The sequence below is a fragment of the Platichthys flesus genome, chromosome 3 (genome assembly GCF_949316205.1).
Source record: "Platichthys flesus chromosome 3, fPlaFle2.1, whole genome shotgun sequence".
Lineage (NCBI taxonomy): Eukaryota > Metazoa > Chordata > Actinopteri > Pleuronectiformes > Pleuronectidae > Platichthys > Platichthys flesus.
In genome coordinates, this window is record NC_084947.1 from 7,728,391 (window position 1) to 7,744,263 (window position 15,873).

A 15,873-nucleotide genomic window follows, 5' to 3' on the forward strand; every position below is an offset into this window, starting at 1 on the left:
GAAATAGGTGGAGCATTTTTTTGCGTAATCCTGCTGATAAACAAATAACAAGAGATAATTCCTACTTAAAAAGCTTTAAGGAAACCCCAGATTTCCACTCATTACTGTGAACAATTGTACAAACAGACCCATTCTATACATGTAGGTTAATAAGATTGTCGACTGTACTTTAATCCAAGCAGGAATTCACACAAAATAAATCCTCTGAAAACATGTTGAAAAGTCAAAGAATTCCTTTATTAAAAAGTCAGCATGATGATGACACTCAGAGAATGAGAGAAGGCAGAAAGGGCCAAAGAGAAAAGACATGTTGACCGAAAATACAGCGAGTTCTTGGTGAGGGATTTGGGGATTTGGGTGCATGCTACATAACTGCAGGAGGAACAAAAACAGAGCGGTGAAGCAGAGAAGAGGCTCTGGACTTTGAAATGATTTTTCCCAACATAAACAGGAACGGCAACTTCAAGGGGAAATCTACGTCTTCCTCTTAACACATCTGCCTGATGCCAGATGCACAGAAGCATTTTTATAAACTGAAATACATACATAAAGAGCTCTGTTTATTGTATGAGTGCACGAACAGCCGAGGAAACACAAGCAACTGGTATTTATCAAGAGAGCTGACGAAACCATATCAGCCTTTCAGCTCTTTTAAAAGAGATGCTATTTAAAAACAAATAGAAGAAGTCTGCATCCATCTTGAGAGAGCCTGGATAAAAACAAAGTATAAGTTAAAAAGTAAATCTGAAATTGTTTTCATTGAGCAGATAAGAAGGGTTAATGAATTTGTAAAATAAGTCGAAAGCTGGGTAAACTTGAATGTAGGTTTCCCAACACGAGGATACAGCGGGAGGTAGCATCTTGAAAATCAACTGCTCTCTGGGGTTTTTCTCGTAGCACAGAGCCAGACTGAGCAGCATCAGGTGACTGTGTCCGACCTTCAGTTTCCCATGGGGGTTTCATTGTTCCAGTTTTCATCCTGTAAAGTCACCGTAACACAACTTTACAGTGCAAGCAACACTGATAACTCCCTGCCCCTCGACAATAATGCTCTCTCAGGTCGCAGAGGATATAAACTCTGTTAGTTGTGGGGGGGGGGGGGCAAGAGGAAGCAGCTCTGATGCATTGATTTGCTGAACAAAAGCTTCAGCATACAGTGACCCACACGTGCACACAAACAGGAATTCATTGTAAGGTCAAACAAAACAGGAGCATGTTTTAGGCTCCACTCAGAAGCTGGGCTGATTCTGTGATACCACTCAAACATGAATGATCCCACATAAGATGGATCAAAGGCTTCTGCACAGTTTAAAAAATAAGGCTGCGAGTGGGACCAATATCGTCTTGATTTGTTGTTCAAGTCTTTACAAAAGTGAAAATATTGGTAAAAAATCTCAGCTTCTCATATTCAGCCTCTTCAGATTCAGGTCTTGTTTTTGTCTGACTAGCAGATTCACTTTCCATTAGTAGACTCATCAATTAATCAGCTGATCGTTGCAGCTCTGAGAGCATTAGGAACCAACACATTTGATTTATGGTGGAAATATGAATGTTTCTACCCCTTATATTTGAAAAGCTCCTTAAATCACAAGTCACCATTTTAAACGGGCTAGGCCTCGGACTACTTTGTGGCCAGGGCCTGTTGCCAGGCCACATCTCAGGAAAATACCAACGGTGAATTTTGGTTTTGTCATTTGACTCTCGGGAAGAAATACATATTCCAAATTGTTCAACCACCCTTAATATCTCAGTTGTCGTTTTTTTTAAACCATATGATCGATGATCTCAACGTGTTTCCAAGATTCTACAACCAGCATTGTAATTTAGAACGTTCACATTATCACATGAAAACAAGAAAATCCCAAATGTGAATCACTACTGTTGATTATTCTTGATTTCTCCCTTTATCCTGCTGTTTTGTTTTTGTAACAAATGAGAGAGAGCAAGTAGGGACGGAGACGCTGCCCGACCAACAAGGCACATTAAGGCCTTTTCAGACACGAGCTGAGGTTATTGTTCAGCTTTCAAGGGAGACAAGAGACCCGATGACCTCACAGAATCATGTTAGTAGCGATCGCCTCGGTTAGTTTAGCCTAAATAAGAAACACAGACATACAAAGGAAGGCTTGCACTCTATCTTCATGTCCGTTATAAATATGGTGGATCCTCGCTGTCCTGAACTTTTCACGAACTTAAAAAAAAAAAAAAAAAAAAAAAACAGCCCTTTTAACCATAAGACAAGTATTTTTCTGATATTTAAATTTTTAAATGGTTAATTTAAGGAGCGGGAATTCCTTTGAGTCCTTAAGAGGAACCTAATCCTCCAGTTTGTCTCAAAATGTCAGAAACAACCAGAATTGGAGAAGTGTGGTTTTCACTGGAAACGTATTGCACCAATGTCTGCAAATATACACTTCTTCATTCAGATAAAAAGATTAAAATCACATGGTCATCTCAACAGGGAAGTATGGTCACTGATATAAATCTGCACAAACGTACGATTTCAAACAAAAAGGGGGTATTTCATAAGAAAGATTCAAGGATTTGTTTGAAATAAACAAAATGTGTTTGAAACAATGTGAACCAGAGAACAAGCACTTTAGTCCGTCTAACTGCTGCTCGCCGCCAGCAGGGCCTCATTCATACACCTCAACTAGAATCCCTTCTTTTAAACACGTCTGGGAATAAATAAAATCAGATAATGTCAGAGCAGGGAAGATTTCACTCTGGCTAATCGATGATAAGATATGAAATAATTAACTAGAAGCTGAAGATAAGTGACTGTGTTCAGTCTGTAATACTGACGACCTGATGCACACTATCTCGCTGCCATGTACACGCATGCATTATGGATACATGTTTAAACCACTGCTCTATTGCACATTCAGCAGGTTTGATAAAAGCTGACATCCTCACAGACCCGATCAAGAATGCTGACTGATCTTTTCTTACATTGCACAGAGTGGCTCTCGTAGTTCTTTAAAAACCACTTAAATATTCACTGACCCTGGTCTGAATTCCAGTGGATACAACTTAACGTCAAAGCAACTCGAGCAAATTGTGGCTTTAAACGAACGCTGAACTTAAGACCTTTCAGAATCGCATCATAAATAAATCAGCCGAGCGAAAAGCTGTTGTGAATATGTGGAATTATTCAGTCGACGGACACAAACTTCTGAAGCTGACAAAGGTAATCATCATCACTTCATGCACACCAGTAGAACTGAGCGATTGGGAATCCAACATGGATCTAGTAGAGTATGAAAAGTTAGTCTTCACCTTGGAAATAAACAAAGAGAACAAAATCTTAACTCCATGTCCAATAACAGGGATTTTTTTTATACTTCGACCCCAAAATGTGGGCCTGAAAACCCCACCTGAAAGAAGGAGACGTTTAAAAGCTCAGAATGAAGGTTAGTAAATTAACCTTTGGTTAAGATTTGTTTGTCAACAACACGTTGATCAACATGAGTCGGAAAGAAAGCCAGCTTTAGGAGGGGGTCGTGAAAAAATTCACAAAATTGAGGTTTCATTTTTTTTCTATTTCATGACATTTTCTTTTACCTCCATTCCCACTTCACTTTGACCTCGAGATAACAAAGAGGCCAAAGGTGTAGTTGCACAAAAAAAGCAAAAAATTAAAATCGATATAGTTTAAACAAAGTCTGAGAGTCAGACACGCGTGTGGAAGAACAAAGTCACACAGACGACAGCTTCTCAACTTTAGAGCTCGCTGCCAGGCTGCAAGTAGAAAACAATGGAACTCTTCTTCTTTTTTCTTTTTTTAAATAAATAAAGTCATTAGGATGGTTAAAACAAAAATAAAAGAGAATGAAATTACTGGGATAAATACAAATGATATCTTTGACAAACATCTAATAAAAATTCCCTCCCAGAAAATAATTTCTTTCACAGATTTTTTCATTTCTTTTGTTGTTGTTTTTTTTGCAAAAATGAAAATATAGTTTTTTTTTCCATGTTCTTTGCAAGTGTCCATTTAAAAAAGGCATTGTAGTACCAATGAGTTATTTTTGAAATATATCTACAGCTGTACAATAGGTCTTGCCAGTGATTTCATGAAAAACAAAAAAATTAGCGTTTTCCTTTTACATAAAAAGCGTCTTTACAGACATGGGTTAAAAAGGGTCATAATAAACAATAGAAAAAGAAGATAGAAAAACTAATTCTGCTAATGAGATTCTTGGAGAATCGTCTTTTCTTCAATGGCCTGTTTCACTATTTCAGCCAACTTCAACCGGTCCACTCTATCTGAGAAGGCTCGTCCTGCAACGGAAGAGATGGCGGTTAGAAAAACCTGTAATAATAAATAACCGGAGGCGCAAACAATTCCCTTAAGAGTTAAAGATTAGTGCAGATTCAGAGAAGAATCAAGATTTGAATGCTTAACTAATAATGTCAATCACTCATCTGCTTCGTTATCTATTAGACTTTAACCACATAGACAAAGACAAAACATATGGAGCCTTGTTTTCTGTTGATCGTCTCAGGCTTGATTTTACAGTTTAACCATAAACTTATCATCAACAGCTATATATATATATATACACATATATATAAACACAACCAAATATAGCGCTTGAATAAGGAAAATGTACATTTATGTTACAATTTTACAGAACAATATCATCTTTTCTACATTTTTCTTTCTATAAAATAAAAATGTTTCAGCGCATGTTCTCAAAACAATGCAACTTTTCAACTAGACGTCAAAAGGTAAAACAGCTGCGTTGATTCTAGTTTAACACTCAAGGGGATAAAGAAAGGTTCGAGGGCATCTGCTGAGGACTGACGGAGAGGAAGTGGTACTGACCGTCCCAGCTGAGCCCCTGCAGACCTTCTCTCAGCTGTTTACAGTCTCTGTTGAACCTCCAGGCGTCGTGCATCACCTCGTTCAGCTTCTCGTCCTCGTTCTCTCCTGGACAGACAAAAACATTCCCCTCAGATGCTGCCGTCTTTCTCTCTCAGACATTTTTGCAATGGCAGGAGAACACTGTCTCGGTATCTACAGCTCATGCAGCCTGGTGACAATTCGAAGGAGAGTATCTAGAGAATTGCTGAATCATAATAATAACAAATATAAAAAAGGTGGGCAGGAAAACATGAAACAGGTGATGAGTCGTGATAAATAAAGAGACACTCAGCACATGTACTCATCAAGCCTGTTAACATCAGCCACACAGACCAGGGCAGAGCTGGGAACCCTTTTAACACTGCGGCTGACAGGACGTTATATTTCAATTTCCTTTCATGTGCTTCAATACTAATTATTATTGATAAACTGCTGAGAAAATCATTAACAGTTGATCATCTGTTTCCTGAACATACGTTTTGTTCTCATCTACAACTGGAAGAAGATTAGATATTGATAAAAAAAACAAATCTACTGAATACACACTCACGTCACTCATTAATCAACACAACTTTAGGAAAAAGTGTACACAATTCATCTGTGGTGTTCTGTATTGCATCACCCTTCAGGTGTCTATGCAGTATTTTTCTTACATAAAATACTGGTTGCATGTCTGTGTTTGGTGTAGTTAGTTATAATCTCTCATGTTTTACTAACCAGCTTGTGGTAATATACACTGTGCAATGACGTCTCGTAATTTTTCCAGCGCTACGTTGGAGTCTTCCCCTCCGTTCTCTGGGTCGTGAATGAAGAAACCATCACTGGGCTTTGGGCTGCGACAGGAACATCAAAAAACATTTCGGACTCAAACATTGATATTTTATTGAATACACAGATGAACCAGGGCTATTTCCTACATGGAGAGAGAAAGATCCAGTGGAGCAATGACTGAAGAGTATGAGTGTAATCTGTGGGGCAGTGTGTCTAGACTAGAGAAATACATGAAATCATCTACTTTATGTCTCAACCTCTTTTTAAATATAATATGAGAAAAAGCTGATGAAAAAGAATTTGACAGAAGATTAATCATACCCAAGGAGTTTCCGCTTCCTGAGGATCGGGTTGTTGACAGAGTTTAGAGGCTTCAGGCTGACGTTATGATCCTGAATCCTCATGTTGGCCAACTGCTCAGCATGGGCCTGCTGGATACCTGCGACTACAGCCTGGGACAGAGCATCAGAGGGGAGGAGGAGGAGGAGGAGGACACTATAATGCATGATATGATAAAGTAAGACGGCTGACGACAGGGGCCCCTGCTGGTGACTTCATTCAGGAACAGCAGGACGGCCGAGCAGCCTTGGTGCAGTGCGATTCTTTCACTTTAACTCCCCACTCACCTTGTCCATCATCATCTGGGCGGACGGCAGCACGTTGTCTAGCGCCTCGGTGCTGTTGAGCCACGGGTGATCCAAGACTCCCTCAATCGTCAGCCTCTCCTCTGGCTTCACCTTCAGCAGCCTGAGGGGAGCAGGTGAGGACGGGAGGGGGAACAGAGGGATGAGGAGATGGATGGAAATAAGGAAGAAGGAGAGAAGGAAGGAGATATGAGAGGTAAGACAAGTGGGATAAAGAAAATGACAGGAATAAGACATAAGATGCAAGCAGGAGTCTGATCACTTTTTAATACTAAAAAACTTGTACAACTTAAAAACATCTTTCCTGGTGTGTTTCAGAATTATATTTAACACGTCTCATATGTTTGACAAGTGTTAAAAATGAAGTCAGGGTAAACTGTGAGTGATTCAGCTGTGACGGTGGAGAGACATAAGAAGTTGAAAGGACCTACTTGCGAACAATGTCCTTGGCCATCTCTGAGATCTGGCTCCACTCGTCTTCAGGGAAGTCGAAGCTGGCCGTCATGATCTTCTTCCTCATGTCCTTTGGGATTGTGCGACTGTGGTGTTTGGAGTAAAACGGGGGATAGCCACACAACATTACGTAGATTATCACGCCAAGAGACCACAAGTCACAGCTCTGGAGAAAGACAAGAAACATTTATTTAAGAAAAATAAAATCACCAACAAATCAAATATGAGGAACAAGACTTCAAGTGAATTGATGCTTCTGTCAACAGACCTTGTTGTAGGTGTAAGGAGTGGGTGAGGTAGGTATTATTCCAGACTTTTCCTTCTGGTGTCTTCTTTGAGCCTCAAGTACCTGAACAGAGACGGGGGCAAAAGGGAAACATCAAAGACATTCATTTAATAATCATTTACTGTTTATGATGTTCCAGAGCCATCAAGACACAAACACTTTTCCTGTGCTGTGTTTGCTTTTTACCTGAGGTGCTACGTAGTAAGGGGTGAACTGAGGGGTCATCAGGTCGCCTTGATCTATTTTGGCAAAGCCAAAGTCACACAGCTTCACAGGCGCGTCCTGTGGAAAAGGCAGAACACAGAGTGAGAGGGATGAAAGTAGAGCAAGCACAGGAATATACCTTAGTGGCTTCTCATAAAACCTTTCACCTAGCTTATATCTCAGTGGTTTCATAGATTTTCACTTGATAGAATTTCTTGTATCTGTCACAGTAACTGCATATTGGATATTTCCAAACCTTCATCACTATCCTGGCCACAGTTTGACAGATATTTTCTCATCACAGTGTTTCAAAAAGTAAAGCACATGCTGCGGACTTGAAGTCTAGAAACGATTCTATTCATATACTATATTCTATGCATCCAGTTGATTTTTCCAAAAGTACAAGTAATGAGAACTGTGGTGACACTTCAACTGCAGCATTTACAGCTGAGATCTGTGAAACTTCCACTTACTAGAGAGTTGTCCTTGAAGAGCAGGTTCTCTGGCTTCAGGTCCCGATGCGCAATATTAAGGGAGTGACAGTGTTCCAAGGCTTGACTGATCTATAGGAGGAAGAGACATAAGACTGAGTGACCACCCTGTGTGTGTGTGTGTGTGTGTGTGTGTGTGTGTGTGTGTGTACACGTGTCTGTCTTCACCCACCTGTTTAGTGACCTCGCTGGCCATCTTTTCAGTAAAGTGCCTGTGCTGACTGATTCTGTGGAACAGTTCACCACCTTCCATCATCTCCATAACTATGAGAAGCCTCGCTCTGCAAAAAAAAGAAAGAAGGGGATGATCAGAGGAAACTGACAGAGGGGGGATGGATTTATCAAACAACACAAACACACGCACACAAGCTCTTTACCTTGGACTAGACTCATGTGGGAACTGGACACTATTTGCGTAAACCTCCAGGATTTGCACTATGTTTGGGTGTTTGGCACACATCATATGGAGACGCACCTGTGTGGAAGAGAATCAAACACGGAGTAAAGAGTTAACGTTCCATTTTCAGTTTAAAATCATGCAAAATAACTACAACACAAAACAGAATCCCAATCCTTTATACAAACAGTCCGTTAATCCTCATGAGGATCACAAAAATGAATTAACAGGTGTTTAAGCAGAATTTAGCATTTGAAGTTGTTTCATCTTATTGCTATACATTAATCTGTGTGTCTACAACATTCAGTTTTAACAAGTAAGGTGAGTGACGCAGTACATTTTCATATCAGAGAAGAAACTGGGTGATGGTTTTTTTAGAGAAGATATTTTGACACGTCACAGCAGAAAAGCACAGGCTCCTGGGCTGAGCTGCACTGTTTTACTTCAGTTTCTGGACTGATCGATAAATTTGCTCAACACGGTGTGCCCTGCCGTATTAAAAAGACAGTGCACACAATGGATTCTTAAGTTCTCTACAAATGTGGCAGCTGCTGCTTTGTGTTGGCATCAGTTGAAGATGTTGTTTACCTCTACTAAACCTCTCCTTTTGTAAAATAGGAGCTTTGACACAACAGCTGCAACAGTTTTCTCTTTATTCAGTCGTGTTTATCATTACAAGAAACTGCCTAAAGAACTGATTCTACAAACTGCAAATTATACAACTGAGCATGAGGAGGCATCTGCCAACTCATTATGCAGCGTCAGTCTAAGCAGAGAGTAATTTGCAAGAGGGACCGAAACCTTGTAGACCAGAAATGCAAATTGACCTCTTCCTTACACATACTTAACCTCCCCCCCTCTTTTAAAAGATAAGTGCCTATAAAATATTTTGATTTCGGAGGTAATAACAAGCGTCTATTTGCTAGTCAGTGACAGCTTTTCACAGTTCAGCAGTGAGAACGCTGGTGTGAAGTCTGTGTTGCTTGTTTTGACTGGATGTCTCACTGCTCGACTGCTGCTAGAGCTGCTTGATCAAAACAGAAGGCTGCTAATGACATGGAGAGGCTGCGAGACAAACTGGTCACCGCAGGAAGACGGCGTCGCAGACAAAGAGGCACAGGAGACAGATTGACGAGGGAACGGGAAACAGGAATTAATAAAGACAGATAACAGGCGGGCAGATGGAGCATATTGACACGGCCAAAGACAACAAACAACAGGCATTAATCACAGCCGCAGCGGAGAGTCCTCTAACCTCATTTCTGGCCTTGGGGCGATCGATGAGGATCTTCAGGGCCAGGCGTTCCTGAGTCGACTTCTTCACACAAACTCTGAGCAGGGTGGGAAACAAGAGTCAACTATCACAGAGCACGACACGCCAATTATTGTCTTTCTGAAGCGCGACAGGTACAACGGTGTTGGATGGATGAATTTAAACACATTTCTGTAAAAGGTAAACACAGCCAGGCATGTATCACATTCTTATCGGTATAAAAAAGAGACAACATCATCATAAAATCAGGTCACTTCTCTAAATATGTCAATCTGTTCCCTATTAGCTGTACTGCTTATCCTTTGAGGATGCAGGGACGTGATCCCAGCTGACACACAGAGAGAGAACACACTCGACTCAGGTTATTTCAGGAGTGACATTTTGACAATCAAGATTCTCTAATTAAAGCCCACGCAGCCACGGGGCAAACATGCAGAATCCAGACAGCAGGTTCAAACACATTGCCATCTTGCTGTGAGGCGAGAGTGCTAACCACTGCAACAACCCCAAATTATCTCAAATGCCATCAATTGTTTGATATGATGCCAGACAGTCTCAAGTCTTTTCCCTTGGCAAAACACAGCTGAATTAATGTGTCATAGTGTGTAGTCTTATGAAAAGACAGGGGCTATAAGCCTGACCTGACATTTTTGTTTCCATTAGAGAAGCTTCAACTGGAGAATGCCATTTTCTGCCGTTTTATTTGAAAATAAATATGACATTTTGATTGTAGATGCAGATCCATTTTCAGCTGATCAGCGAATCTGTTAATGAACTAATGCATTCAGCTCCAGTGGCTGTGATCAATGTTCAGCAGCACAGCACAAATACTTGTCTCCGGTTTAAATTTCATTAAAATGCTTAAAAAAGCTTTTTTTGTCCAATTCTTTGTGCTTGAATGTAGTTTTGAAGCTGATAAACCTCCGCACCCTTCTCAAAGTCTGGGTAATGTGTGCTGGGAAATAAATTTGTTCCAGCACTTTATAAACACAGAGAAAAGAGAGCAGCTGACTATGCGGAGCTCCGAACTGTATTTTGTCAACACAACAGTTTGTTTTGGGGAATATGAATCAGGACTGCATGTATGTTACGAGAGTAAACCCGAAGAAAATCCTCAATGGGTGTTGAATATTTTTCATTGTGACATGAAATAAACTGAAAATCCCTGCCAATGGTTTTCTTCACACTGGGATTGTAACAGTACACGTTTTGACCACAGACTCAAACACGCTTCCTTTTCTGAAAAGCTCATTAACTCCTTCAGTGACTCAAATTTGAAGTCGAATTAAAACAGTTGCCTCTGGCCCTTAAACTAAGATTAGACTATTAAAGCTTTACTGCAAAAAACATTCTACATAGGCCAAAGTTCAGTTCACTGGAAAGCAATACGTAATGAATCACTATGAGTCAGGAGGAAGTGAGCTTTGGGAACGGATAAAAACTAGACAAAGGTCTGAGTGGAATGCAGAGTCAGAAAAAGAAATAGAGGGGCTGAGCAAGATTTGCCAGAAAAACAAAGAACAAGTACAGCTTAAATCATAGAGTTGAAGAGTATGTTGATGCAGAGACCTGATGAGTCAGTTTCTCAGTATTTTTGCCACTTGAGGCCAAAACTATAGAAAATGACACGTTGTTCACTGCTGATCCAGAACTGGCTGGGATAGCTTCAAGGTGCTGAATGGAGCGGAGGAGTCGATATCAGACGTTGATATATTACAGCTGGAATCAGCAGGGCAGTGAGACCTGCACAGGCGACACTGCACACAGCCTAAGTGGACAGAACTGGACTCGGAGCACTCGCTGCCTCGCTGGGACTTATTGTAGTAAATGAATAAATCTCAGGATATATACAAGTTATTTATACGAGCACCAATTGTCAGTGACAGCTGAGGCAGGAGAGGAGAATACTGATGTGCACCGGCAGCTTTAAGAAGTGGCAAACAGCTGTTTTTATCACTGAGCCTATGTCTGAACATGACAGAGATACTCCATACAACACTGAAATTAACTGGTGGTGATTCGATTTACAGCACAACACAACTGCACTCTGTCCTCCAGATTAACCACATAACTCTGTGCATAACAGTTTAAATGTAAAAACACTCGAGTCATTGCTGCTTATTGGTAGTATTACACACAAATGTGCTGTCCTGTTATTCCCCATGTCTTAGAGTGGGAATGATTACAAAGAAGAATGCACAAATCAAAAGAAACTGCAGAGGTTTAACCCTGGAACATACGGACATCCACTAGCTTTGACTACTTGAGCTGAGTGCAGCTCCTCAAAAGAAGGTCAGCTGCTTTGCACAGTTTCCTCTATAGCATGTTGACAACAGCCTGCAAGAGCCTGGACACAAAAAAGAAGTCAAAAACAGGCGACGATCGTTTCACTCAAGGGTGTACGGGACAGACGCTGAGCTGGAGATGTCTCAGATGCTGTACCTGCGTGGACTGAGTCTGTTCCATGACAGCCACCACTCGGTTGAGTAAATGCCGTCATGAATATCAGTCCTCTAATCATGTCTGATGTTTTTCATCAAGATCAATGTAGGTCGGATTTCTCCGATCCTAAATAACGCCAGTTCCAAATTGGCAGCTCCAACAAGAGTATCCCTTTCTCAGCAAGTGAGATGCTACAGATGCAAACAGATGCTATAATGATGTCTCCTGGTCATGCAAAACTACTTTTTCTGGTTCTAATTCGATAAAAACAAAAAAATTATGCAATACTGTCCCATCAGCAGCAATCTGACACAGTGCACACACAGTTAAATCAGTAGAAACAATGACATTTAAATGGTGAAGAAACAAACTGTGTCTCACCTGACTGGTCCACTGATGCCGGCTCCCAACTTCTGTGTCCAGTTTATGTTGTACTCATCCAGAATCGATGATTCCTGTTGGGAACAGAAACCAAAAAAAATACCCATTCAAAGATTGAAAGAAGAAGAGAAGCAAACTATTTAATCAAATAAAACTCTTGCTAATATAATAATGAGAGTATGGATCCCTTTCACTTTTTCCCAGGAATCATTATAGTTTTACGTCATGCAACACAATCAACAGCCCAGAGCCAACTTGCATCCCCCGGGGGAAAGAAAAACCAAACACACATGGTAAAAGAAAGACCACTCCCAATCATTATCACAACACAGGTCATCAAGTGAACTGGTTTGTCATAATACAGACTTTAGAGTTTCGCTGATTCTACAGATGTTCTACTCAGTGAGAGCAGCGGATTGGGTGAAAGCAATCTAAGCCATTACTACCTGTCTAGATACCTGATAGTGCTAATCCTTAACTCATTATTCTTGAAAAACAGGAATGTCGGCTGCTATGAAACATCTAAACTGTATAAAATGTCAACTTAATGACTGCTGCCTATAGAGTGATAATAGAAGTGGGGTGTGATCCTATCCTGAAAGAAGATGGTTGAAATTATTCAAATCTAGTTCTTACAATGTGCTGGGTTTGTATTACATTTTTAGCTTTGTGAATGTTTCCAGTCTTGAGAGGTATTTACATAAAAACTGTTCAATGACTCATAATCTGTTTAAACTTGCATATACCTCGGAGTCAAGATAGTAAAATTATTAAAATAGCCATTTTTCTGAAAATATCTTGGTCTCCGCCAGCAGAATATGATAAATCAGGAGCCACTGTAAACTGGTGGCAGTGAGTCGTAGGGAGGAGACACTGTACCGTCATGTCTCCTCCCTATGACTCCTTGCCAGCCTCTTCACAGCTCTGTAAACGCAATGAACTTCATGATAATCAGGATAATTATGCAACACAAACTTAGGCGCTCATATTCCCCACACAGCTGCACAGAGATCCGACTTCCTGTCACCCATTATCCAAGATAATATGTCTAACAAACCTCCTTACCAATTGGCTTAATTCAATTTGAGGTTTTTCCAAACCAGATAAGAGCAAGTTCACAGGGAATTGGCATGGTTTGTAAATAAATGCAAAAACCACCTGCACCCTCAACAGATCAGCTGCATCATATTAAATACAAGACACAATAATATTAACTTGATTCCTGAGAGCGGTCAGTTTAGGCAGAAACCACACAGGCTTTTTGCATACTTGGTTCCAAACCACGTAACTAAACCTGTTCAGAGAAAGTTAGTCATGCACTCCAGGTTTACCATGATCAGTTTGTGGTTCAGGTTGTGCAAGGCTCTTGACACCAGAAAGTCTGGATTAAGCAGGTACACCACTAATATTTTCTCTCTCATGATAATGGCCCCAGTATGCATGATGGGTGTGTTCCAGTTTCCAACTACTACTTCTTTCTGCGAAACCAGGGGCCACTTGAGATCACATATTACTGCTGACATAGTTGCCCTGGCAGAGACACATTGATGGGACCAGTTCCAGGAGCAAATCCCAGAGCCAGGGACAAATGGAAATACTGGTTAGTTAATGACCATGATCCTGCCAGATAGATCCAAGCTCCACGGTGATGTTTGTCATGAGAAACACTTTTCCACGACACACTTTTCAGGTGCAAAGAGACAATGGGTGAAAAGTCAAGCTGTCTTTTTATTGCAATCATTACTAGAGGGATAGGCAATTAAGATCAAATAGATAGAAGTAACACCATCCTGGGCAAAACCAATCAAGTAAGTAAAACAAGCATCTGCAATGGTCTCCAATCCCAACAAACATGTCCACCATGTTCCCTTGATGCTTCACGGGTTTGTTTGTTTAACAACCAGAGCCGATCCCTTCAACAAAGCAAATTGACAACAATATCTACTTGAACTAACATTCACCTTGATTGTGTTTAAATTACCTTAATGAACTTGTCTGCGTTGTTGTCCTCCGACATGGTGTCCTGCGTCCCGTGGAGCTCAGCCAGTTGACAGTGGAAACAAAGCGTCTTTCTCTGACCTTTATAAGTTTCGGTCTGGCAAACCTGGGCTGGGACCAAGGCTTGTTATATTGCCGCTAGAAGCAGGACACGGCCATTGGGGCGAAGCGATGTCCGACCACCGATCAGCCAAAGACCCGAAGCCCACCAGCCGCTGTGATGGAACGGTAGATCGGCCCAGCTCGGCTCACAACGTCGGGGTCCGACTCGCTCTTCCAGTCGCCTTGAATCCACGGTAGTGACCATGTAGAGCGTCAAACCACGAGCGAGGTGACCAGAAAAGACGAAGACAAGTCCAACGAGGAGCGACCCACCACTTTTTGACGGGCGCAGAACATGGGACCAGGCGTGTATTTTTAGCCGGCGCAGGGAGAGCGGGGCTCTGCTAACACTGCGAAAACACTGGGGCTGCTAGCAAAGGGAGCGGGTGCCACGATCGGAGCGGAGGGTTTCACAACAATGGGGACATCCAGAGATAAACCGGGCTAGAGATAACATCAGAATGTCCCTGTCTTCGGGGGAAGCCGGGTCGGTCTGACACTGTGGGCACACCGTGTTCCCAAAGCAGCGGCGGCGGTAGCCTGTTATGTCGTCGAGTCGAGCCCGGTTGTGCGCTAGCGAGCTAGAGCTAGCTCCGCTGGCAAGTTAGTTTCCCAGCTCCGCTCAAAGCCTCGGATAATAATAACAACATTCCACGAGGAAGTATAACAACCGTGCGCGTCCGGACAGAGAAGCGACGCCGTCTACGTGAATGGGAAGGTTATAAAGAAGAATGTGTTTCACAGGTAGACAAGGAGAGAGACTGGTTTACTAATCCCACAGCTTCTTGTCAGTGGGAATACACAACCCGAGTCGGCACTACGCAATAGCAGCCCGAGCATAACGCCTGATGGAAAGTACTCCCCACCCCCCTCTTTCATAAATCCAGGCAAAAATGTTGAGGTATACTTTTTCCCCTCTAATGATGTATACAAATTTATGGCACTTATAAATTTCAGCATGGCGTTTAATGCATGTAATTGTTAATAATTTCAATCAAATACGTTTGGGACGGTCGCCCTTCGGTGGGTCCTCGAGAGGTCCCAGTTTGCAGACTGAAGAATAAACCCGAGGATGCAAACAAAAACATTCTGGACACAAACCCACAACTGAAGATAACACTCGTGTGATCGGGACGTTTCCTGTGACCTTTCACTGTGCTGCCGCCCTAAAATAAACACAAACAAATGTCAAAACAAAGAAGCAGAAATAGTAAATTCTCTCCACTGTAGTTGTGCTTCGTTTTTTAGTATTTGCATTTTCTGTTGCTTTATACAAAGGGTTTACTACAACTGAAGGCCAACATTTTACTTTACAACATTGAATATTTACCTTAATAAAGAAACGCGATGATGATTAATGGACTGATTTCTTATTTTATCCATAAAATTGATCGGAGTACTTTATTAATCCCAAATTGACGTTGCAACCTCTCATAAATCACAAACACAGAAGTAAGTCCCAAACATCGTGTTTAAAGGTTAGGTCACTTATATATATATCCATATGAATAAAGTGAAAAATAACAATATTATAATAAATATTTAGTTTACAGGCAGATGT

At 41.3% G+C, this 15,873-nt stretch overlaps 1 protein-coding gene across 1 annotated transcript; it reads right to left on the minus strand.

Annotated features, from left to right (window-relative positions):
- Nucleotides 1-215: 215 nt before the first annotated feature.
- Nucleotides 216-15,170, minus strand: mapkapk5 (MAPK activated protein kinase 5). The gene is made up of 14 exons (XM_062381663.1): nucleotides 14,194-15,170; nucleotides 12,213-12,286; nucleotides 9,372-9,447; nucleotides 8,097-8,194; nucleotides 7,892-8,000; nucleotides 7,702-7,791; nucleotides 7,211-7,306; nucleotides 7,007-7,087; nucleotides 6,717-6,904; nucleotides 6,268-6,388; nucleotides 5,963-6,093; nucleotides 5,588-5,703; nucleotides 4,832-4,936; nucleotides 216-4,284 (listed from the first exon to the last, which is right to left on the minus strand). The coding sequence occupies exons 1-14, from the start codon at nucleotides 14,227-14,229 to the stop codon at nucleotides 4,190-4,192; spliced, it is 1,416 nt and encodes a 471-aa protein (XP_062237647.1). The 5' UTR covers nucleotides 14,230-15,170; the 3' UTR covers nucleotides 216-4,189.
- Nucleotides 15,171-15,873: the final 703 nt, after the last annotated feature.